The sequence below is a fragment of the Melospiza georgiana genome, chromosome 22 (genome assembly GCF_028018845.1).
Source record: "Melospiza georgiana isolate bMelGeo1 chromosome 22, bMelGeo1.pri, whole genome shotgun sequence".
Lineage (NCBI taxonomy): Eukaryota > Metazoa > Chordata > Aves > Passeriformes > Passerellidae > Melospiza > Melospiza georgiana.
The window spans coordinates 10,867,514-10,891,762 of NC_080451.1; the positions used below are offsets into that span (position 1 = coordinate 10,867,514).

General features: G+C 54.7%; 2 protein-coding genes across 4 annotated transcripts in view; one reads left to right on the forward strand and one right to left on the reverse strand.

The window, feature by feature from the left end:
- The window catches only part of SAMD11 (sterile alpha motif domain containing 11), a 68,740-nt gene extending 65,727 nt beyond the window's left edge, over positions 1–3,013 (forward strand). For both annotated transcript variants that reach the window (XM_058039223.1, XM_058039224.1), the window contains exon 14: positions 1,347–3,013. In XM_058039223.1, the coding sequence (XP_057895206.1) occupies positions 1,347–1,583 (237 nt within the window). In that variant the 3' untranslated portion in view covers positions 1,584–3,013. The remainder of the gene's footprint in view (positions 1–1,346) is intronic.
- On the reverse strand, positions 1,594–24,010 carry NOC2L (NOC2 like nucleolar associated transcriptional repressor). Of its 2 annotated transcripts, none has more exons than XM_058039226.1 (19): positions 23,975–24,010; positions 23,676–23,855; positions 23,105–23,273; positions 22,592–22,708; positions 21,414–21,531; positions 20,988–21,078; positions 20,668–20,746; positions 18,839–18,949; positions 17,819–17,932; positions 16,121–16,309; positions 14,138–14,277; positions 12,364–12,475; positions 10,643–10,756; positions 10,314–10,415; positions 7,770–7,913; positions 7,405–7,518; positions 5,159–5,294; positions 4,324–4,458; positions 1,594–3,892 (listed from the first exon to the last, which is right to left on the reverse strand). In XM_058039226.1, exons 1-19 carry the CDS (start codon positions 23,992–23,994, stop codon positions 3,738–3,740), a joined length of 2,340 nt encoding a protein of 779 aa, XP_057895209.1. In that variant the 5' UTR covers positions 23,995–24,010; the 3' UTR covers positions 1,594–3,737. The 2 variants fall into 2 exon arrangements, with proteins under 2 accessions (XP_057895209.1, XP_057895208.1); XM_058039225.1 differs by having other exon boundaries at positions 23,105–23,276.
- Between the last annotated feature and the right edge of the window lie 239 nt (positions 24,011–24,249).

A 24,249-nucleotide genomic window follows, 5' to 3' on the forward strand; every position in this document is an offset into this window, starting at 1 on the left:
CCCTGGGGTGTCCAGAAACGTGGTTTATAGAATGTCATTTATTCAGCAATAATTCAGTTGCAATTCTGTTTCAAGAACGCTTTATTTGTCCTTGAAAATGCTCCATGGCCTCACCTGAAAGCTGTCACAGCTGTTTCAGGGAGAAACCACTGACAGAATTCCCTGCCCAGGGGCAGAAATGGATATTCCAGGCTGAGTGGTGGCAGGGAGTGACAGGGATGCAGTGAGGGAATAACAGGGAAGCTCTCAATGGGCTGGTTCCAGCCACAGCAGTTCCATTCCCCCTCCCCTCAGTGGGACTCAAACCCTGCTGGATCCTTTCCCTCTGAGTGCTGGGCAATCCCTGCTGCCCGTGCTGCCCTGTGTGCCCTGGGATTGTCCTGCAGGGCTGTGGCAGTGCCAGCCCTGGCACGGCTCCCCAGCCCACGCTGCTCGTGCTGCCTTGGAACAAACAATGAGAGACTTTAGTGCTTTCCCTGCAGCCCTCCCTGTTTATGAGGGGGCTCGTAAAAAGGGTCTGTGGGCAATTGTTCCCCGTGGGTCAATTCAGGAGGAAATAAAACTCTTATGTTCCTTAAAAAACAAGAGAGCCCTGAACAGCTCGGAGATGGGGCTTGGGGCGGGGGGAATGTGAGATACGAGCTTGAAAAATGCCTTCAATTTCATCAATAGCGTTTAAAGTTGTATAACCAGGCAGGGCTGGGGGTTGGACGGGGGGAGCAGAGCCCCGATGCTGCTCCCTGAATAATGTCCCACTTGTCTGGGTCCAGCAGCAGCCCCTGGTTTTGGTTAAGCTCAAATGGGAAGCAGCTGTGGAGGTGCTGGCAGGGAGGCAGGAGCTGCTGCAGCAGGGAGAGGTTCAGCAGTTTTGTTTTCCCTCCCTGCCTCGGCCCTTTGAAGAGCAATTCCTGCGGCGCTGTGCCCTGGGCAGAGGGAGAGCAGCGCCCTGTGAAGTGTCCGTGGGTAGGAGGGCAGGGATGAGCCCGGGCCCCTCAGCTGGGCTGTGCCAGCACACCCAGGGCAGCCCTGGGCTCCAGCAGTGCCCAGGAGCAGGAGCAGGGCGGCAGGACAGAGTCCTTGAGGAGAGGAGAGGAGAGGAGGAACCGTCCCTGCTCTGATTTTCAGGGGCACTGGGATGGGGTTGCTCCATAGAGCATCAATCCCATCCGTGCCAGCCCTGCCATGGGGGGACACAGCACTGTCCCCGGGTGCTCCAGGGTGTCCAGGCTGCCTTCGGACACGCCAGGGCTGTTTGAACGCTTCTGTCAGCAGCAGCCCCGGCCTCCTGCAGGCCGCTGGGTGCTGCCCCTCTCTCCCACCCTCACTGTGCTTTCCCGTTCCCGCAGGTGGCCAAGCGGCTGGGCCGGGTGCTGTGCATGGCCGGGTTCCCGCTGGCGCTGCCGCTGCAGCCGCCGGGGCTGCGGCCCCCGGAGCGGGAGGCGGCCCCGGGCGAGCTCCGCCCGGCCTCCACCGGCAGCGTGGCCTCGCCCTTCGGCGGCGGCGCCGCGCCCAGCCGGGGCTCCCCGAAGCAGGAGAACGGCAACGCCGCCCTGCTCGGCGACACCACCAAGCCCCCGTCCTAACGGGGCCAGCGCCCCCGCCGCGGGAACGGTCTCTTTCGGGTGGTTTTTTTATTTTGGATATGCGTTTGCTTTTTTTTATTTGTTCGGGGAAAATAAAAGAAGAACCACGGAGATTTCTGAACTGTCAAAAAAAAAAGAAAAAAAAAGATTGAAAGGGAAGGAAGGAAAATGATCCAAAGATGTTGTCGTGGGACGACGCCAAGTGAAGAGAAGGATGCTGGAGGATGGAGGCAGCGTTGCCGTCCCTTCCACGCTGCTCAGTGGAGCTGCAGAGCCCTGCAGGGAGGCACGGACAGGCTGCTCTCTGCCTCCACGGGGAGGGGAAGGGGCTCTGCTGCTGCCCCGGTACCTCGAGCAAACAGTCCCAGCCACGGGCACCCCAGCCAGGCTCTCCTCCTCCCTGCAACCGGGCTCACGTCCTCATTCAGGTGTTCTATGCATCTCTAGCAACTTTGAAAACAATACCAAAGACAGACAAAAAGGATAAAAAGACAAAAAAAAAAAGAGAGACAAAAAAAACAAAAGGACAGAAGGCAAGTTCCCGTCCATGTTTACTTCGTGCGGATGGTACAGAGCCACCCTGCCCTGGCACGGGGGCCTGGCAGTGCCCAGAGCGGGGACGGTGCCCGTGCCCCAGCCCTGCAGGGCTGGATGGATTTCCCTGGGATGGTCGGGCCCAGGAGCAGCAGCTGCTCTGGGGGAGGAGGCTCCTGTGTGTGCAGCCTTGCTCCAGAGGTGGCTCAGTGCACACCTGGCTGCTTCCTCCAGAGGTGGATCAGTGCACACCTGGCTGCTTGCTCCAGAGGTGGCTCAGTGCACATCTGGCCGCTGGCTCCAGAGGTGGAGCAGTGCACACCTGGCTGCTGGTTCCAGAGGTGGATCAGTGCACACCTGGCTGCTGGTTCCAGAGGTGGCTCAGTGCACACCTGGCTGCTGGTTCCAGAGGTGGATCAGTGCACACCTGGCTGCTGGCTCCAGAGGTGGATCAGTGCACACCTGGCTGCTGGCTCCAGAGGTGGCTCAGTGCACATCTGGCTGCTGTGGCCCACCAGACAGACCCTGCCCCCCCAGGCCTGGCTGCAGGGAGGGGGCCAGGCTGAAGCAATGGGCAGTTTTTACTACTGTGAATGAGCTGGGAACTGCTGGGGGTGACCTCCTGTGACTTGTACAGTTGTGAGCAACAATCACATGTGGTACTTTTCTCTCTCTCCCTCTCCTCCCCCCCAATCCCCTTTTTATTTTTGGGTTTGTTTTTTTGTTTAAACGTTGCACGTGCTGCCGTTTTTCTTACAGAATAGCTTTGGTGGTACTTTAGCTTCTTTATATTGTAAAAAAAGGAAAAAAAATTCATTATCCATCACATCACGATAAAAATGCTTTCCAGCAATCAATTTAAATAAAAAAGAAAAACACTTAATTTACAGATGGTACCTGGCTTTACCCAAGCAGTCTCTGTCCTTCCTTTCCACATTCCTGCCTGGAATCCCATCCAGGCTTGGCTCCCAGCTGGCACAAGGCAGCCAAGTTAGAGCCAGGAGAAAAAGGGAATTCCTTTCTCTTTGGGAATGACAGGTAAGTTAAAATCCTCTACAAAGTGATTTTTTTTTTTTACAGTTAAAGTGGTGCAGTTCTCACCTGGGCACTGTTTCCTAAATTATCGGTTTTGCCTTTCTTTATTCCTTCATGCCTGCACGTCCCTAACCCAAGAAACTTTAATTGAAAGTTTCCTTCTGCAGCACACCTGGGGCAGCTTGAACTGATCAGGGCTTCCAGGGAAGCTGCAAAGCTCTGGTGGAGTCTCTGCAGTCCTTAAGGCACTCTGGGATGGCCCCAGAGCTGAATCTGGGGTGGCTGCTGGGGCAGAGAGGGGGAACCTTGGACAAACCCTCACCCTGCCCTTGCTCAGCTCACTCAGCAGGAGCTGGAAGTGAACCCTGTGCTATTGAAAGCAGATTTTAATGGGGTTTTATTCCCTCTGCTGAGCAGTTTGTACTGGCCTTGGCTCGGCCTCGGGTTTATTGGTACCAAAAGCAGAACTGGTAGAAAAAGCCGGAGAAGTCCAAGTTGAGCTGCAGAGTCCAGGCTGTGGATGTGGGGCTGGTCCCAGCTGAGCTCCAGGTGCTGCAGGGCTCGGGCTGGACAGGGCTGGGCTGCTCAGTCCTCATCAGAAAACTCCAGGTCCTGCACCAGGTCCTCCCCTCCCTGTGCCAGCTGCTGCAGGTCCGAGCGGGACAGGCCCCGGGGGCAGCTCCGCCTCTGCTGGGCACCCCGGGCACCCTGGGCACGCTGGGCTCCTGCCCTGCCCTCCTCTGCTGGGGAGACACACAGCGTCAGGGATCCTGCCTGCCTGCCTGGGGTCGGTCACTAATTAACGCCAGGCACTCATTAACTCATCCTGGAGAGCCCTGCAGGGCTGGGCACAGCAGCCGTGCCTGGGGGGCACAGGAGCCCAAAGTGCCCCACAGGGGCAGGAACAGGAGCCAAAAGTGCCCCAGGAACAGGAGCCCAGAGTTCCCCAGGAACAGGAGGCCAGAGTGCCCCACTGGGGCTGGAACACCAAGGGAAATCTGGGAGCTCTCCAGCAAGGAAAGGGTTACCCCATGCCCCAGGTGAAGGGTGAGGGCACCCTGGGGTGGCACCTGCAGGGTCTGTGTGCACTTTAACCCCTGTGCAGCCCCTCCTGGCACCCTGGCAGGACAGAAAGCCCTGGTGCTGGTGCTGCCAGGAACTCCCCACTCACCCTCTGCCTCGCTGTCCTCTTCCAGCTCTTCCTCCTCGTCCTCCTCCACCTCGTAATTTCCTTCTTCATCATCATCCTCCTCCCCAAACTCCTTGCTGCTGGCTTCTGAGCTGTCATCTGAGGCTGTGCCCTTCCCTGCAGGGGTTCAGGGTGTGAGTGAACACAAGCAGCAGCACAGGTGAGGGAGGGAGCTCAGGAGGGCCGGACTCACCCAAGGGCAGATCTCTCCTCATTTCTCACTGACCTCCCCCCAAAGGCACTTCCCTGTGCTGCAGGGGCCCAGCCCCTCCTCCTGAGCCATTCCCAATGCCCAGCTTTCCCTTTCTGCCAGAAATCCTGCTGGGAACAGGAGAGCAGGAGCCTCCCCTGGATCCACAGCACCGAGGAGGGGCTGCACATTCCCCTCCCTCCCTTCCTGCCCTTCTCACACACCCAGGACATCCCAAACCCCAGGGAACTCCCAGATTCATCCCAAACTCTGTGCTCAGCTGCCAGGCAGGCTGCACAATTTCCTGTGGCCCTCTCGTGGTCACAGCCAGGTGACACCAGCCCCTGCTCTCCGGCATTTCTGGGCTCCTTGGGAGCATCAGGCAGGATAACGTGAGTGATAAAATAAAAGAAAATAATCAGAATTGCAGCAAGGACAGGAGCAAAGGTCCCTGTGCTGGTGGGAGCCCCTGCCATGCACAGAACCTGCTCAGGGATTGTGGACAGGGAAAAGGGGACTGTGGACAAGGAAAAGGGGAATGTGGACAAGGAAAATGGGAATGTGGACAGGGAAAAGGGGACTGTGGACAAGGAAAAGGAGAAGGCAAGCCCAGCCCCAGCCCTGTACCTTTCACAGAGAATCCACCATTCTCCTCCTCAGAGTCACTGTCCAGCTCAAAGAGATCCTTGAATTCCTTCTTATCCTCCTCCTTCCTCTCATCCGGCCTCCTGCGTTTGATTTCTGGGAAGTTCAAGTCCTCAAGCTGGAAAGCAAACAAACCCCAGCGTAGGAGCAGCCCTCACTGGTGCTGTTGAGTGCCAAAGGCTGTGTTTGGAGGCAGAACTTGGCTCTGCCCAGAGCAGCTGGGGCTGTGAGCTGCCAGCCAGACTTGGAAGGGTCCCCGGGGTGAGGGGGGCTCACAGAGCTCTGCTCTGCATTGATCCTGCCCTCACAAACTGCCTCAGCTCTTGGAACAGGCAGGGCTGGCAGCCCAGCAGGGATGAGGATATCCGTCCATGGGGCACCTCAGGAGCAGCAGATCCTGAGCCACCCCCTGGGTTTGGGTGCAATTTCAGCGTTCCAGGTGCTGGGGATGCTCAAGGGCTGCACCAGGGCTGGCCTGGAAACACTCAGCACTCGTCTGCTGCCCCTGGCACCCCCAGAGCCCCCCAAAGCCTCTCCAGCCCGAGCACAGCCACCCCCAGCAGCCAGAACAGCCTGAGTGGGAGAGCACAGGCACAGGGGCAGGAGATGGAGCTGTGGCTTTGCTCCTGCAGCCAATTCCAGCCATTTCCCCCAGCCTGCCCAGGGTTATGGTCCCCAGCTGGGCCATATTGATCCTGGGGCTGAGCACTGCCCAGCAGGGATGGCAGGGAAGGGAATAAATCACCCTCCACCACCGCAGGGGCCTCATTTTAAATCATCATCATCATCATCCTCCCCCTGCTCTTCCTGCCACAGGGGAGAGGCCTCTGCTCCTCCCTGTCTGTGCTGGGAGCAGCTCAGGGCTGGCTTTGAAAAGCACCCAGCCCAGAGGTGCCAAGGAGGAGATTTGGATAGCGAAATGGACAGAGGCACTGCCAAAGTGCTGCTCCCACCTGCCTGCCCCAGGGCTGGCATCCACCCCAGGCTGCTCAGAGGGCCCCAGGCTGGTGTGGGCAGGAAAGGACCCCAAATCTCCCCCAGCCCCATGGCAGGGCCCCCTTGCACGGCCCAGAGCCTCCTCCAGCCTGGATGGGGCAGCCCCAGGCTGGTTATGCTGCAGCCCCACCAAGGGCTGAAAGCGTTTTCCACAATTCCCATCATTTCCATCCATAATTCCCCCCATTTCTGGGGCACAAGGCAGGCTCCTGTCCTGGCAGCAGGGGTTTGCCAGCTGGGGTTCCACATTCCCACAGGGAAAAATCCCCATTTGCAAAGGCAGCCCTGGGGGACATCAGCACAACCTGAGCACACCAAGCACGACCAGGTGCTGGCTGAGCTGTGCCACTCCCCCATTCTGAGACCCCTCAGGATGGGCACAACATTAACCCAGCGTGCTCTGGAGTGCCCCAGAGGACTGAGACCTGCACTGGCACAGCCCACAGCCCTGTGCTCATCACACACAAGCACTAATTAGCTAATTAGGGGGCCAGCCTTTTAATCCCCAGCTAGAGGGCTGCTATCTGCAGAGTCTCACCAAGCTGATTAGTCCCCATCCCATTAAAAAGCATTGGGAAAAGCAAACGGAATGGGCAGGCAGGGTCAGAGCTGCTGTCTGAGGCAGGCTGCAGCTCCCAGCCAGGCTGGCTTTCTTTTTCTCCTGTTATTGCCTTTCTTCCCCAATGGCTGCTAATGGGACATGGATTTTCCCAGCCCTAATGGGCCTCATGGTGTTCCCTCTCCTGCTGGGGCTCACAAAGCTGCATCATTAAGGCACCAGTCCCCACCGAGGCACACAACAGCCCCATTCACCAGCAGGGCAGCCTGCAGCACAGCAAACCCCAAATCTGTCTGTCTCTGAACACAGCAACCCCAAATCTGCTTCTCTTTGAACACAGCAAACCCCAAATCTGTCTGTCTCTGAACACAGCAAACCCCAAATCTGCCTCTCTCTGTACAGAAAAAAACCCTTAAATCTGCCTTTCTTAACAGGAAAAAGACCCCCAAATCTGCCTTTCTGAACAGAAAAAAACCCCCAAATCTGCAGAGAGCTGCTCCAGCAGCAGGGCAATGTCCCACCACAGCAGCAGGGCCAGTCTGGGGCAGGAGCTTGGCCCCACAGGGCTGTCCCTGTCCCCATTCCCAGGCTGTGCTGTCCCCATTGCTGTCCCCTATCCCAGCACCCCGTTCCCTGGCTGTCCCCAGGGTCACACCCAGGGTTTGCTGCTCACCCTTTCCTTGCCACTGATCTCCAGCTGGATCTCCTTCTCCCTCAGCTTCTTCCACTGCGTGTAGTACCTGCTCAGGGGCGTGCCCTCCTCCTTCAGCTGCTTCTCCCACTGCTCCTGTGGACAAAGGACACACACACACACATTCCCAGGGTTTCCAGGCTGTTTCCAGCCAGCACAGGCAGCCAGGGGCACACGGTGGGGACCCTTCCCCAACCCCATTTTCCCAGCTCCTGGGTCAGGAGTGGTGGCACTGGGAACTGCCCCCAGGCCTGGGCACTGCAGGGACACACAGGGAGCCAAAAACTGAAGTGGAGAAGTGTCCGTCCCTTGTCCCCAGGCTGTCCCCAGGCTGTCCCCAGGCTCACCACAGCAGCCGTGCTGGCCACCCCAAAGGTCACTCTCTGCCTCCTGCTGCAGATGTGGGCTGAGTTCTCCTGCAGCTTCTCCAGCAGCTGCCTCATGGGCCTGCAGTAGTTGGCCACCTTGCACTCCTTCAGGAAGGATTTCAGCTGCAGGAGGAAAGGGACAGGAAGAACTGAAGCCATGGCAGGGAGCCTTGTCCCTGTCCCTCCAGCACACCCCAGCTGCCAGCACAGCACAGCCCAGAAAAATGGGAATTGAGAGCCAGACCTTCCCTGCCTCCCCCAAAGCACAAAGAAACCACCAACACAATTCCTCTGCTGCTGAAGCCTGTCCTGCCCTCACCCTCCCCTCCTAAAATATTTATTTTTTATAGGTGCTGCATATTTATCTCCACTGAGAGATGCATTTGTCATTGGATTTATCTCACTTGATCCCCCAGCTGCAGCCCCAGATCCATTCCATCCGCTGCCACATCCACTATCACTGTTCTTCCCTGGCAAAAGTGTCACCAGAAATCCTGCAGCACTCTGGGCTCTGCCAGGGCACTCTGGATCTGTGTGCTCCCTGCACGGCCCCTGCTCCATCCCTGCACAGCCCCTGCTCCATCCCTGCTCCCCTCACAGTCCCACCCCTGGCTGCCACAGAAATTAATGGAACCCAACGAGATCTCAGCCCTGGCTGGAGAGGCAGGGACACAACCAGGGCAGTAAAAGAGGACAAAGGACAGAGAGGGGAAAAGCAGGGTCTGTGTGTGCTTTTCCCTGCTCTGCCAAATGGAGCAAGGGGATCTCAGCAGAGTGAAGCACTCAGCACACCCACGTGTGTCTGTGGACATGGCACTGAGGCTTCCCAGCCCAGCCCTGTCATTGCTGGGGCTGCTTCTGTCCCAGTGCCAGCCTCAAACACCCCAGAGCCAAACCCCAGAGCCAAACCCCAGAGCCAAACCCCAGAGCCAAACCCCAGAGCAAAACCCCAGAGCCAAACCCCAGAGCCAAACCCCAGCTGCTCTGACTGGAAGTGCTGCAGGGGAGCCAAACCCTGCCCAGCTCCCTGCTGGCACAGGGACATTGCCCTGGGGACAGCAGCCGCAGAGAGCTGCTGGCAGGGCAGGGCAGGGGCTCTTGCCCCCAGCCCCTGCAGGCAGAGACCCCAGGGTCAGCCCTGGGCCAGCAGCAGCAGCAGCTTTGAAGTGCCTCCCATCCCCACTGGCTCTCCTTTCATCTGCCAGGGCCTCCTGCCTTGCAGCAGGGAATTTGGGAAGCAGAGCCTGGGAAGCTCAGCCCAGCTCCCCCCAGAGCAGAGGAGGAAGAGGAGGAGGAGGAGGAGGAGGAGGAGGAGGGACACAGACCCTGCCAGCTGGAGCAGCCCAGCAGGGAGGGAGGCAGGTTGGGCACACATGGATGGAAGCAGGGCTGGGCTGGAAGCTCTCCAGCAGAAAATCCTCTCCCCAGGCAGCTTTTGGGAGCCAGGGGCAGCCCCAGCCTGGCAGACACCCCGGGGCTGTGGGCAGAGCAGCCAGGCAGGGATGCAGCAATGCAGGGATGCAGCAATGCAGGGATGCAGCAATGCAGGGATGCAGCAATGCCCTGCACAGCTCCCAGAGCTGCTGGCTGCAGCACAGGGCTGCCAACAGGGGGGACAGCACAGCCACAGGCTCAGGAGCTGCTCTGGCTGCTCACACAGGGGCTGCCAGCTCCCAGCAGCCAAGGCAGCCCTGTGCCAGCCCGGGGCACGCAGCCAAGAGCCTGGCACATGCCAGCCCCTGACAGATGCCAGCTCTCAGCAGGGATGCAGAGTTCTGCTCCCCAAACAGCCTGTGGGGCACAGCCCAGGCTCCAGGGACACCCCAAACAGCCTGTGGGGCACAGCCAGGGCTCCCCCAGCACCAGGGACACCCCAAGGTGTGCAGGGGCTGGTGGCACACAGCAGGACAAGCACAGGTTCGTGTCCCCACAGAGGATGTGACAGCAGCCAGTCCTGAGGTAAAAGCAGAGGGAATGAGGGAACACATCCCAACAGTGGCACACTGAGCTGGGCTGTCTGCAGCTCCAGCTGAGGGAGCCTGAGAAGGGAGGGAAGATTGGGAAGGGAAAGATTGGGAAGGGAAAGATTGGGAAGGGCAAGATTGGGAAGGGCAGACTGGCAGGGAAGATTGCCATCTTGTGGAGAGCACCTCGGGGAGGCTGAGCACAAGGAAAAGCTGGGGCTCAGAGCAGGCTCTGCTCCCAGACCCCACAGCAGCAGCTCTGAACGCCCAAGAACTCAGCTGACTTCACCATCCCAGCCCCATCCCAGAGCAGTTCTGCAGCCTCTGGCTCCCAACAGATGGCAAACTCCAGAGCACCTTCCCCTGCCTCCAGCCTAACTGGATGGGATGCCTCTGTTCTTCCCCAAAACACAGATAAAAATCAAAATAAAAATTAAGCACAGGTAAATGGCTCTCCTCTCATTCTGAGGGCCATCCTGAGGTCACTGCTAGTTTAAATCATTCATCCCACCCTGTGCACATCCACGGCACCCCCAGAGTGCCTGCCCCCTTACCTTACCTGGATGACAGTGGGCAGAACCAGCTCTGGGAAGCCAATGCTGTGGGCTTGGCCATGCAGGTACTCCAGCAGCAGGTCATAGAGCTGGTCAATGAGCCCATCCTGAGCAGGAGAAACACAAATCACGGGACTGGGTATGACCTGAACCCCACAGAACTCCTACAGCACCCAAAGCCAGCCTGGGAAATGCAAATCACGGGACTGGGTACGACCTGAACCCCACAGAACTCCTACAGCACCCAAAGCCAGCCTGGGAAGGGCGTGTCCAGCCTTTGGGGACAGGGACATGGGGCACATTCCTTGTCACAGGGAGCCCAGGTCCCACTCACCCTGAAGGCCTTTTCCTGCAGGTTGGCATTGGAGAGTTTCAGGATCACAGCAAAGTTGATGGGCTTGGAACTCATCCGTCCTGGCTTCTTGTTGAAATCCACTTGCTGGAAAACCTGGGAGAGAAAAAAAAAAAATAAAAAAAGAGTGATCACAGCACAAATCAACCAGCACACAGCTCGGCCAAGGGCAGGCAGGTGGTGGCAGAGCCAAGAAAACAACCCAGGAACCCGAATTCCTGCTCACTGCCCCACAGCATTCCCAAATACCCCAGGCAGGGACAGGGAGGGAGCAAACAAAGCCCCACCTGAGGCTGTGGAGCCCTGGCTGTGCAAGGTGCTGGGGTGTGAAGAGGAAACCAACACAGGCAAGGGCACAGGAAGCTGGGGTTTGCTCCTCAGCCCCACTCTGTCACGGTCAGAGGCTGCACCCCAGAGCTGGAGTGGGGTTTGGAGCTGTCCCTGAAGGTGAGGAGAGTTCCAAAGCAACACAAAGTGATGTTCACACCAAATTCACTACTGTCACTGAAATCACTGTCCCAGGACACCTGATCCAACCACTGGTCTGAAGCAAGGTCCCATGTGGCCATCAGGGGAGGCTCCAATGTCATTTAAACATAAAAAAGCCACCAGCTGCTGACATCTGCTGGCACCCAGAGAGGGGTGAGGAGCCCCTCCTGCTCACCCACACCCTGCTGCAGCCCCAGCTCCTCTCTCCAGTGCCCAAACACTGTGGGACTGCCCTCCAGAGCAGGGAACCATTTCCCTCCCTGTGAGCAGCAGCAGCAGCACATCCACCAGCAGCCCATCCCCGTGGAGGGCATGCAGCACAGGGAGGCTGACAGCAGGCAGAGGCTGCTCGGGTCACAGCAGTGCCCCCAGGCCACAGGAGCAGGAGGCTGCTATCGATTCCTGACATTTTATTTGTCAATCCAGGTTCTCTGGGAGGGAGGGACAGGAGTGCAAACAAAGAGGCGCTGCCTGGGGGATCGATGGCACAAACCTCGTTATGCACAGTTATTTCTGTGGCCCAAACACAGCTATCGATCCCCAGGTCAGCCTCTGGGGCTCCCTGGCACCCTCCAGGCAGGCAGGGGAGGGCAGCCAGGGGCGCTGGCAGGGCCTCAGGGCAGGGAGGAAGTGTGGCTCCCACGCTGAGGGTGCAGCCAGGCTGGGCACGGCCTCACTGATGTCCAGGAAGCCTGGGGGCAGGCTGGGAGGGGATAATGAGGGACCAGGGCCACAGAACCTCACCAGGAAACCACAGGCAGACTGAGGGCAGGACAGGCAGGAAGGAGAGGGATTCGGGGATTTTTGGCACTCCCAGATGCCACGTGGGGAGCGGGCAGGGAGCTGGGACGCAGCAATTCCATTTTCTCAGCTCCCAGGCCGCCTTCAGGAAGATATGTGTAAGCTTTTTTCATTCTTGAAGTGTTTTTTCCTTCCATTTCCCACTGTCTGCAGTCAGGAACCACTGTGCCCTCAGCAGAGATGACCACAGCAGCAGGATGGGGCTGGGAAAGAATTCCTGCAGCTCTGAATTCCCCCTGTGCCTGGGGGGCCATGCTGCGCCCAGCTGCCCCAGGCACGGCTCCCACACAGTAAAAGCTGAATTCCAGCTTCCCTTTTCTTTTTCCTCAGCAATTGTGGCGCTGCCTGCCAGGGCTCTGGGGGAGTGGGAGCCCCGAGCTGCTGCTGAGGGCGTGCAGCAGGCACCAACCCACCTCCAGGATGAAGGGCAGCACGGGGATGAAGGTCCTGGTGCTCTGCGACAGCAGCGTGAGGGCACGGATGCAGTGCATGCGCAGGGGGTAGAACCGAGACGTTGGCACCAGCCTGGGCAGCAAAAACAGAGAAATAAAAAGAAATAAAAATTAAAAATCTTAAATAAAAATAAATTAAAATTAAAATATTGAATAAGAATTAATTTTAACATATTAAATAAATAAAAATATATGAAATAAAAAGAAATAAAAATGTTAAATAAAATTTAAAATATTAAATAAAATTAAAATTTAAAATATTAAATAAAATAAATAAAAATAAATATATTAAACAAAATTTAAATAATAAAAAAATAAATAAAAATAATAAGAATATTAAATAAAAAGAAATAAAAAGAAATATATTAAATAAAACTATAATAAAAATATTAAACCATTAAATAAAAAGAATAAACAGTAAATAGTAAATAAAAATAAAAAATTAAATACAATTAAAATAAAAATATTAAATAAAATAAAATATTAAATGAAAACAATTTTAAAGTATTAAATAAAAAGAAATAAAATAGTAAATAAAGAGAATAAAATTAGTAAATAAAAAGAAATAAAAATAAATATAATAAATAAAATAAAATCAAATAAAAATAATAAAACTATTAAATAAAAACACAGTGCCCGTCCCATGGAGCCACAGCCCCCAGAGCTGCCACTCTGCCTCCTCCACAGCCCAGCCTGGCTCCGAGGGGATCCAGGTGGGATCTGACTCTGTTTTCCCAAGGCTGGAGTCACAGATTCAGGGAATGGTTTGGGTTGGAAGGGACCTAAAGCTGATCCAGTGCCATGGCAGGGACACCTTGCACTGTCCCAGGCTGCTCCAAGCCCTGTCCAGCCTGGCCTTGGGCACTGCCAGGGGTGGGACAGCCCCAGCTGCTCTGGCACATCCATTCCAGGGCCTGCCCACCCTCGGGAGCAGGGATTTTTTCCTGCTCTCTCATCTGAAGCCCCCTCTCTCAGTTTGGAGCCACTCCCTGTGTCCTGTCCCTCCATCCTTTGGAAATCCTCTCTCCATCTCCCTTGCAGCTCCTTCAGCTCCTGGAAGGGCACAGTGAGGTGACCCCAAACCCACCTGTGGGGTTCCCAAACCCCCAAAGCCTCACCAGGCAGTTCCTGCAGCTCATGCCAAGCTGCTCAATGCCTGCTGGGCCTCACCCCATGCCCTGCCCCAGCCCCAGCCCCTGGGTGACCTGCAGGACAGGCAGGGAGGTGCCTGGATCCATCCCAGAGCAGGGGGGTGCCAGGGGGATGTTTGCATCCTCTTATCTGATCGTTTAAATCTGCTTATCTCCATCACCGTGGGGAGCTCCTCCAGAGCTGGCTTTAGAGCTGAGAATCTGGTTAGCAGAGCTAACAGGATTTGGGAGATCACCAGAGATCCCCAAATTCCCTCAATGCTAATGTTAACAGGCACCTCAGAGCACAAACATTTCATCCATCTGAGCTGATGTGAGGAGGGAATTCTCAGCAGACACCCTGAAAACAACAACTGTGGCCCACTTCTTCCAGTCCCAACAAACAGGCACCAAAAATGCAGCTTCTGAATGCATTTACAGAGCTGCGGGTGAGGATTTTCTGGATCATTTTCCTTGCAGTCACAAGGATAATCTGCCCAGGTTATTCAGGCTGAGACTTCTCTTGTATAAAGAAGAAAGAATAACCCACATAACACCAAATAACACACCAAAGCCGAGCAAAGAGAACGAGGAACCCCACTCACTTGATGCAGCCAATGATGACCTGTGTCAAGGGGTAGATGAGGGGCTCCATGACCTCACTGGGGTGGATGGTGCTGAGCACTCGACACCAGAAGTACAGGCAGTGGATGTACTGCCAGTTGTACACTGACTGGAAGTTCTCCTGCAGGAAAAATAAAGGCAGAAAAGTGAAAATGGGGCATTTGACAGGTGCTCACTCTGCTCCCTGCCCAGGGAGGAATAACAACGCTGGAGCTGCCATCCCCAGGGCAGCAAATTCACTGGTACCAGTGCCTGAAGGAAATAAAGTGAATAAAACCAGGCTGCTGTGCTAAGTGGGGCTGCTTTGAGAAGGAAAAGTTCCCAACCTCACAGCAGGGACTGGGATTGGCCAGGGACAGGGAACCTGAGCTGAGCACTGGAGAAAGGATCAAACAGCACTTTTGGGGAATCCTGAGCTGAGCAATGCAGCAAATATCAGCCCAGCACTTCTGGGGAATCCTGAATAATAATAAAATATAAAAGCCCAGCTGGAGCAGGATTCCCTGAAGGAAACCCTTCCCTCAGTCCCGCAGCTCTGCAGGTATTGCCCAAACCAGCAGACTGCACTCACAAGGTGCCTCAGCCCCCATTTGTGGTTTTCCCCAGATTTCCAAGGCCCAGCTGATCTCTCCTGCATGGAGCAGCAGGATGATGCACAGTCCTGAGACAGGCACAGAATGTTTAACTGCAGCCACTGGGCCGAGCCTTGCAGCAGGGCCCTGAGCCAAGGCACAGCTGGACGTGGCAGGGCTGTGCCAGCTCTCCCCAGGTCACTGGGATGCACCACAAAGATTTTCTCAGCTCCTCCTGCACAGAGCAGACGAGCAATCTGCTCTGGTAATCACCTTCCAGCACCATCCCTGCCCATTCAGACAGGCTTAGTGCTTGCATTTGGACACTTTGGTGGTGCCATGCCCATCTGAAGGGCCACGAGCCCCCCCAGCTGTGAAATCAAATGGATTTACTCCTTGTCTGGGCCACAACTGAGGGTGTAAGGAGCCAGTGCAATCCAATTAGGGGATCTGCAGCCCAGACTTCATTTATCTCTGCTTATTTATCCCCATGTCTGACAGGCCAGGAGATTTAGCTGGGCACCAACCCTGCCCTGTTTGGGGGCAGCTCAGCAATTAATCTGTGGGGTCTGTTTTGCTAAACAGGACAAAATCCAGGATTAGCAATCTGACTCAGATTTCCCAGGTCACACTGGAGGTGCCTGAAACCAGGGCTGCTCCCAATGCTCTGAGCTGCTTTGTTAAGTCCATTAAATGCCCCAGAATTTGCTGGGGAGCTGCAACACCCCAGGGTGGCCTAGGAAGAGCTGTAAAACCAGCCTAGGGCTAGCTGCAAGGAAAAAGCCACAGAGACAGCCATGTTGTGGCAGTGTTGTGTTCCCCTTGGGATGCCTTCTGCAGCTGCAGTGTGCCTGGAGCTCTGCGCTTTGTGGTTTCCATAACCCTACCCATATGTGCTTTACCTGCTTGTTCCACACCAGAGGCTGCTGTACACTGTGATATATTCTGCTTACAACGTGCCATTTCTTCCTCAGCACTGACAGAGCCTCCCTCAGGCTCCTGTCCTGCCCGTGGTGTATCCTGCCACGGCCATGTCATAAATCCCCTCTTTACACCTGTACCTGTGCCCAGCCCCGCTGCAGGGAGCCCCAGGAGGATGAGCATGAGCAGGGTGCCCAGCAATAAATCCCCTGTTTACACCTGTACCTGTGCCCAGCCCCGCTGCAGGGAGCCCCAGGAGGATGAGGATGAGGATGAGGAGGGTGCCCAGCAATAAATCCCCTCTTTACACCTGTACCTGTGCCCAGCCCCGCTGCAGGGAGCCCCAGGAGGATGAGGATGAGGAGGGTGCCCAGCAATAAATCCCCTCTTTACGCCTGTACCTGTGCCCAGCCCCGCTGCAGGGAGCCCCAGGAGGATGAGGATGAGGATGAAGATGAGGAGGGTGCCCACCTTCTTCCTGAGGGTCATGGCGCTGCGCAGGTGGATGGCCAGCTGGCGGATGTAGATGAAGCTGTGCTGGTAGGACGCAGCGCTGTCCAGGGCCAGCATCTCCGTCAGTGTCCTCTGCATGAAGTTGATCATGGGCAGCACGTTGGGAGAGGTGAACCTGGAGTTCTTCACAAAGGCAATGTACATTTGCTGCCAGGGGAAGAGGATGAGAAAGCAGCGTGTAAAATAGGAGTAAAAAGCATTCTGGGACTCCTCTGCCCCTCCCAGTGTGACCAAACTGTCACCGTGAGCTCAGGTTAGAGACTGATGAGGCACACTCTTCTTCAAGCAGTGAAAGAAGTGAACTAATTATAAATTAAGAAGAAAATTAATTATAAATATTTAATGTATTAACAGAAATAATACACATATTATTATTTAATATAAATAATAAATACAAAGCATTTAAAATAAATAATATGTATAAATAATATTTAATATAAATAAAAATATAAAGCATAGCCTGAATTTACACAGTTTTCTACAAGTATTGTTCCTAATTCTAATTGGTTGGTAACCAGCTGTTACCTTGTCTGATTGCTCACTTCACTAGGTGGTTGCATGCTTGTGTCTCTTTCTAGATATTGTTTGCATTTTTCTTTCAATGATTCAGGACAGTTTTTACAGGTGCTGTTAACAGTTACAGCCTTGGAGAATAAGCACATTTTCACTGTTATAGGATTTTATTCTTATGGGAACTCGTCAGGCTAGCTTAGCTAGGTAAGTTCCCATCAGAATACTCATACTCTCTTAGTAAGGCCTAAACTAGGTTTTACAAGGCCTTTCTACTGTAAGGTTTTGCTTATATTTAACACCAAACCAGGGCTGAAGTGCTGCTCTGATCACAGAAAGGAGTAACCCAGCCTGTCCCTTCTGCAGGGGAGACAGGAGCTGGGCTTGGCCATGTGCCCAGCACTGCTTGGCAGCAAGGGGACAAGGCTGCAGGAGGGGCTGGACACCTGGGGATGGCTGGGCACAGCTCTCCTGCTTAGTGCCACTGTGGCAGGCAGGAAAATACACCTGGGCACCCAGCTGGAAGGCCAGAGCAGCTCAGGAGAATGGCAGCACCCAGGAACCTGGGGATGCAGATTCATCAACACCAGAGACCCCCCTGCTCAGTCTCTGTGCCCCCAGCAGCAAGGGCAGCACTGGGAAGCAGCAATCACCCTGAGCTCACAGAATTTCTGCCCTCTTTGGTTCTCTGGAGGCTGCCAGCAGTGAGAAGCAGCAATCCCCCTGAGCTCACAGAATTTCTGCCCTGTTTGGTTCTCTGCAGGCTGCCAGCAGTGGGAAGCAGGAATCCCCCTGAGCTCACAGAATTTCTGCCCTGTTTGGATCTCTGGAGGAGCCAGCAGTGGGAAGCAGGAACCACCCTGACCTGACAGAATTTCTGCCCTCTTTGGTTCTCTGGAGGCTGCCAGCAGTGGGAAGCAGCAATCACCCTGACCTGACAGAATTTCTGCCCTCTTTGGTTCTCTGCAGGCTGCCAGCAGTGAGAAGCAGCAATCACCCTGAGCTGACAGAATTTCTGCCCTGTTTGGCTCTCTGCAGGCTGCCTGCATCACCTCCTGCACCTGCTCAGCTGCAGCTCAAGGCTCTGAGGTATTTGCACACAACCTGAGGAAGAAAAGGTGCAGAGCTCAGCAAAGCCAGGCTTACCTTGAGCAGGGGGCTGAGGTAAACCTCCTTCTTGTGCCTGCAGATCTTGTTCAGCACCAGGAAGGCCAGGACCCTGACTGTCTCCTCCCCTGTGCTCCACAGAGTGATGGTTTGCTGGGACAAAGCACACAGACAGGTGAGTGAAGGCACACAGAGCTCCTGGCTGGCCACACACAGGCCTGAACCTCTGTCCTTCCCAGCAGAGGTGACACAGAGGTGACACAATGTGCTCTCAGTCAGTCACTGGCAGCCCTCCTGTCCTCACACTCTGGCTGGGACACCACACACACAGCCCAGGCTGGTGTTTCCATGGTCAATAAAGGAACCTGTCCAAAACCAGCACCTCTAAACAACACTCAGCTTTCATTTGTGTGGTTAAACGCACATTTGAACTCTCCTGAGTGACTCCATCTCCCCCAGGAGCACCCGGTGCCCCCACACCCAGCCAGCTCAGCTGCCCCAGTGAAGAGCCCAGCACAGAGGGGGCTCAGTGCAGGGCTGCAAGAGCCCTCTCAGAAATGCCTGCAGCAGCTGGGAGGCGTGCCAGCCTCCAGCCCTGCCTGACTCCAGCCATCTCCAGCACCAAAGGCTCCCCTGGCTGCTTGCAGAGCTGCAGTTTGCAGTCAATGCCACCCTGCTGCCCCCGTGTCCCCCACACCTCCTGTGCTGCTGCTCACGCTCAGCAGCTGAGACTGAGCTGCCACAGAAATATTCCACCCCCAGCACAGGCATTCCCAGGGCCTGGCAGCAATCCCTCCATCTGGGAGGAGGAAGCAGCTTCCCAAAACACCTCCCTGGGGAGCAGCAGCACCAAACAGAGCCACCCCCACAGCCACCTCAGCCTGGCATCACCCCGTGGCACCTGCAGAGAGGCGGGAATGCTCTGCAGGAACAGCAGCAAAGCAGGGAACTCTACAGGGGACTGCCTGCCAGGGGGTGCAGCCCAAACACCACAAATGCTCAGCTGAAGGAGGGAAAAGCACCTCAGAGGCCAATGGCACATCCCAGCTGTGCCCTTACCTTGAGCAGGGCCCGGCACTGCTTGGGGAAGGACAGGTAGTATGGGACTGTGGAGTTGACGTGCTGCAGGACTGCTGCACCCACTGAGGCCTCTGTCAGGCAGGACAGCAGCTGTGGAGGAGAGAGAAACACCCCAGTTGGCAGGCAGGGCTGTCACCCTCCTGTGCCAGCCGAATTTCACTGGTTCCCAGCACTGCTCGGCCAGGAAGGAGCTCACACAAACCCAACAGCTGGATCAGGGCAGGAGCAGAGGGTGAGAGCTGCCCTGCAGGTCCCTCAGCCTGGGGATGGGGGCTCCACTTTATCTGCAGTGCAGGACACCAGAATGGCCAGGGCAGAGGGGAAAGAGCTGCCCTGCAGGTCCCTCAGCCTGGGGATGGGGGCTCAGGGTGCTGTCCCTGCATGGTTCATGGCCCCTGAGCTCACCACACAGCACCTCCCTCATGGACACTGCAAAATCCCATTTACCTGCAGTGCAGGACACCAGAATGGCCAGGGCACAGGGTAAAGAGCTGCCCTGCAGGTCCCTCAGCCTGGGGATGGGGGCTCCACTTTATTATCTGCAGTGCAGGACACCAGAATGGCCCAACTCCCCCTCAGTCTGCACAAGGAAACATCACCTGAGCTGCCTGGCAGCACGCTGGATTCCTCCAGGATTTCTGGGTGGGAAGGTGGAATTCTCTGGGTATTTGGGTCACCTCTCCCTCAAGGAAAGGCTCTGACAAAATGTGAGGAACCAAACCTGTGTGTGTGCAGCTTGTCCAGCTCAGCTCACTGCAGCAAACCCAGATTCCAGTCAAGGTGAGCTCCAGGTGACTCTGAGAGGCTCTGCCTGATGCAGCCCCAGCTGCTGGAAGCAGCACAGGCATTTTGTCCACAGTTAATTTGCCTCCTCACTCTCCTCCTCCCTCTGCAAGCATTCTGGACTGAGCAGACTTGGCCAAGGACACCAAAAGGAGAAGATTTTGTTCAGAAATGGTGCCAGAAAACCCACAGTGGTGAAGGCTGGGGCTGAGGGCTCTCAGGAGACAGCCCAGGGGCAGGGATTGCTCCCAGGGACTGCATTCCCAGGGACTGCATTCCCAGCTTTTCCCTGTCTGCAATGCTCTGCTGCTGGAGAGAGGCACCACAGCTTGAGAGAAAAAAAAAAAAAAAAAAAGAAAAAGCCAAAAAGCTCTCCTGATCCAATTGCTCTTTCTGCTAAGTCATTGTGCCAGCTCCCAGCTGAGGCACAGCAGCTCCTGGTTGTCACTCCTGGCATCCCTTCCCTCAGTGCTGAAGAATCAGTGTTGGTTTGCTTTTAATATTCCAATTTGGGGATACTAACAAAGCAATCTCAAAATAAAATTAAGTGGGGGCAGGAGTTTCCTCCAGAAATAATCCATAAATCATCTCTGAAACACCAGAAATTTTGCATGGGTGGGATGGAACTTTGTCATAGTCAGAGATGCCTCATGTGAGATCACCAAGAGAACATCTCAGAGTTTGCCTCAAGTGCAGAGATCACAGCACCAAAAACTGAATTAATGGTGCAGAATGCAGAACACACACTGCAAACTCCTTTAAAGCCTATTAAATATTAATCTGCCAGACAAATTAAAACAGAGAGAGCTGCCAGAATGTTAATTCAACCCTTCTTTACTGCCTTACCTACTCTGACCCAAGCATCCTCTGAAGCTCCACGTTGTTAATTGGACCAAGTAATTCCAAAACAACCCAGGGAAACAATGAACACAAATCTCATGGGGGCAAACCCCACCTGCCTCACCCCAAAACAGCCCAGCAAGGCACAGAGTGACCCACAACCAGAAAATGATCATGTTTCTTACCTGTATGGTACAGCCAAGATAAACTTTGATGTCCAGTCGTAGCTTTCCCCACAGGGGGCTGGTGGAAGGGAGAACCATTCTGGAAAGGAGCAAGAGCTGGGTTTAGCTTTAAAAAAGCCCCAAATAAATCAGATTTCAGCAGCAAAACGAGCAGTGAGATCAATTCCTTCTTCCTTCTTCCTTGGGGGAAGCAAAGGAGAGCCCTGTGAGCAGCAGCAGGCACTCAGTGCTTGGATGAGCTGGCATCCCTTCCCCAGGTCCAAAGGCAGCTCTGGAAACCCCCCCAGCTTTCCTGAACATCCCAAACCCCCCAGACTCACTTGAGCTTGTTCTTGGGGGCTTTGGGGAGCAGCAGCTTGTGCAGGAGGTGGAACAGGTCCCGGATACAGAAGGACACCAGGGCGTTGAACACTGGGTGAAACAAGGCAGGAAAGCACTGTAAGTGATTTTCCATGAATTCTGGCTTTCCTCATGAGAAAAGGGGACCCTGGGGAACTGAAACCAGTGATTTCCATGGCAGAACTCCTGCATTTCCTTCTAGAACCCCCAGTCTGCCTCATATTCCATTTTTTATCAAAGATCAGCAGGCACAGGGGCCACCTCCCCGAGGAAACAGCACCAAAGCCACCCTTGAAGGAAAAGCTCCCAGGGCAGCAGAGCAGGACAAGCTCCTGGATGCACTGAAAGGGTGAATAACTCCTGCCAGGGCTCATCCCAACTCCCCCAGATGATTCCCCTTCCCTCACCTGCAGTGTCAGTCACCTGGAACTTGCTGGGGTCACCACCACTGTCCCCTTTGGTGGTGGCCACAGCTGCCTTGTAGGCCTGGGTGATCTCATGGAAGAGCTTTGGGGTGAGATTCCTCTGGGGAGAGAAGAAAAGGGGGTGTTAAGGGAAGCAAGGGATCTCCTGGAGCTCCTGACTGGGACAGGGGACTGGAATTCACTGGGAATTTGATGGCAAACAGAGCTCCATCCTCAGGCATCAGGGCAGGGTTAACAAACTCAGTGCCCTCCCTGAAAGTGGCTTTGAATTGCTGAGGCTGGTGAAGGAATTAATCAACAGCAAGCACCTTCAAATTTGAGCTTCATTCCCCTCAGCTATTCCATCCTGCTAAATATGGCACTAAGAAAGCTCCTGGAGCTGCCAGAGGGTAAAAACCCCAAATTTGATCATTCTGGCCTCTTCTGAGCCACACTTCTGCAGCTTCCCCCTCATATGGGACGGCAGCACTTGAATTGTACAGCCCAAAGTCAAGCTGAAGGCACAAGAGCTCTGGGGGCTGGGGACAGAAATGTTGTGCCAGATGAACAAACAAACAGATAAATAAAATAAATAAATAAATAAATAAATAAATAAATAAATAAATAAATAAATAAATAAATAAAAATAAATTTTATGCAAGATAAACAAACAAATTTTGTGAAAGATGAACCAATAAATAAATAAATTTTGTCCCAGATGATCCAATAAACAAACAAACAAACAAATAAATAATTTTTGTGTCAGACGAACAAATAAATAAATAATTTTGTGCCAGATGAACCAATAAATAAATAAATAAATACATAAATTAATTAATTAATTTTGTGCCAGATGGACCAATAAATAAATAAATAATTTTTGTGCTGGGGGAACAAATAAATTTTGTGCAAGATGAACAAATAAAGAAATAAATAATTTTGTGCCAGATTAACCAATAAATAAATAAATAAATAAATAAATATAAAAAGAAATAATTTTTGCACTGGATGAACAAATAAATAAATAAATTTCGTGCAAGATGAACAAATAAATAAATAAATTTTCTGCCACATGAACAAATAAATAAATAAACCTTGTGGCAGATGAACAAACCCCAAGCTGGCCCTTTCGGAGGCAGAGAGGAGAACCCCCCAGTGCTGTGCTCCCACTCCCTGCTCACCTGGGCAGCTTTCTTCCACTCCTCCACCATCTTCAAGCTCACATGGATGAGGGAAACTTTCTTCCTTTTGACTTTTTCTTGCTCTTCGTCTTCATCCTCATCCTCGTCACTGGCTTCCTAGAGAGAGCAGCAGGAGGGAGTGAGGAGAGGTTTCTCCAAGCCCTGGCTGGCCCCAGCTCTCCCTGAGCACTGCTGAGGAGGGAGGCAGGCAGGGCTGATGGGGAGCGCTGTCCCCAGCACGCTGTGCCAAGCAGGGATGCTTCAGATGGAACTAACACCTGATGGGGTGACAGCCCAGGGTATGGGGAATGAATCCTCCCTGTGAGGCTGGCACAGGGAACCTGGGGCTGCTCCACCTCTGGAGGTGCCCCAGGCCAGGCTGGGCAGGGCTTGGAGCAGCCTGGGCTTGGAGCTGGATGGGTTCCAAGTCCCTTCCCAGCCCAAATCACTCAGGGCTGGCACTGGAACACAAACACTGCCCATGGCACTGAGGTGTGTGATGCCAGCAGGTACCTCCAGGGTGTCAGGGGGTCTGTGCAGAGCCTCCTCCTCCTCTGAGCTGTCCGAGGCGTCAAAGTCCAGCAGCTTGCGGTCGTTCTCCTGCAGGAACTTGTAAAACTCGGGGTCTCTGTCCTTCAGCCTGGAGAGCTGATCCTTGTGCTCTGACGCCTTTCCCTTCTTCCTGCTGGGACAGAATAAATGGTTCATTAACTGTTCATTAACTGCTCGGAGCTCTGCTGAGGCTGGGACAAGAACATTTCGTTAAGGATTAAGAAATCTTGACAGCAAGATACCAGACTGCAGTGGGATAGATGGAAACACATGGAAAAACCATCACAAATCTGTTCCTCAGTTCCTCAGAGTAGCTGCAGAGATGGGGACCACACCATTTCCCTGGGCAGCCCCTGCCAAAGCCTGACCACCCCTTCCATGGAGAAATTCCTCCTGATGTCCCCCCTGAGCCTGCCCTGGTGACACTGAGGGTGTTCCCTGGGAGCAGAGCCTCGCCTGGGGCTGTCCCCTCCTGTCAGGGGCTTGTGGAAAGCAGAAAAATCTCCTTTTGTGCCGGCTGAGCGCCTCTCACCTGCCCGGCCGTGCCTGCAGCCCCTGGGCCGCCTTCCCGCTCGGCCGTCTCTGCCTCGCAGTGCCATTAAGGGCCCGGCCGCCTTCCTCCTCCTCATCCTCCTCATCCTCCCAGCCGCCGTCATGCTCCGAGTCCGAGCCGGCAGCGAGGAACTCGTCCAGGCTCAGCTCCTCCAGTTTTCTGCGGGGGACAAAAGAGTGTGAGGGGGGAAAGGAGCGTGTGTGAGGGGAGAGAAAGGAAGGTGTGTGAGGGGAAGGCCCATCCCGGCGTGTCCGGCTCCCCTCCGGTGCCGCGCTCACCTCCTCCCGGGGGCCGCCATGCTGCCTCCGCCACGCGGCCGCCACTTCCGGTCCCGGCGTACAGCGCGGGCGGGGCGGGGCGATCAGACCGCGCCCACAAATATGTAAATTTAGCTCATTTTCATGTTTAGCCACGCCCCATAACAACACTGGCTCCGCCCCTCTGTGTTGGCCCCGCCCCTCCCGCCGATCCCTCTGTCCCGGGCATTCCCGGGCAGGATCGGGGCCAGCGAGGGACGGGAGGGAAAGGATGGGATTGTCTCCCTTCTCCGCAG

Excerpts from the sequence above, each read along its gene's own strand:
- NOC2L (XM_058039225.1), bottom strand. The coding sequence starts at position 23,994 with ATGGCGGCCCCCGGGAGGAG. Across the intron at positions 16,310-17,818 it reads ACCTCAGCCCCCTGCTCAAG|CAAATGTACATTGCCTTTGT; the intron begins GTAAGCCTGGCT and ends TTCCCCTGGCAG. Across the intron at positions 10,757-12,363 it reads TGCTGCCCTTCATCCTGGAG|GTTTTCCAGCAAGTGGATTT; the intron begins GTGGGTTGGTGC and ends TTTCTCTCCCAG.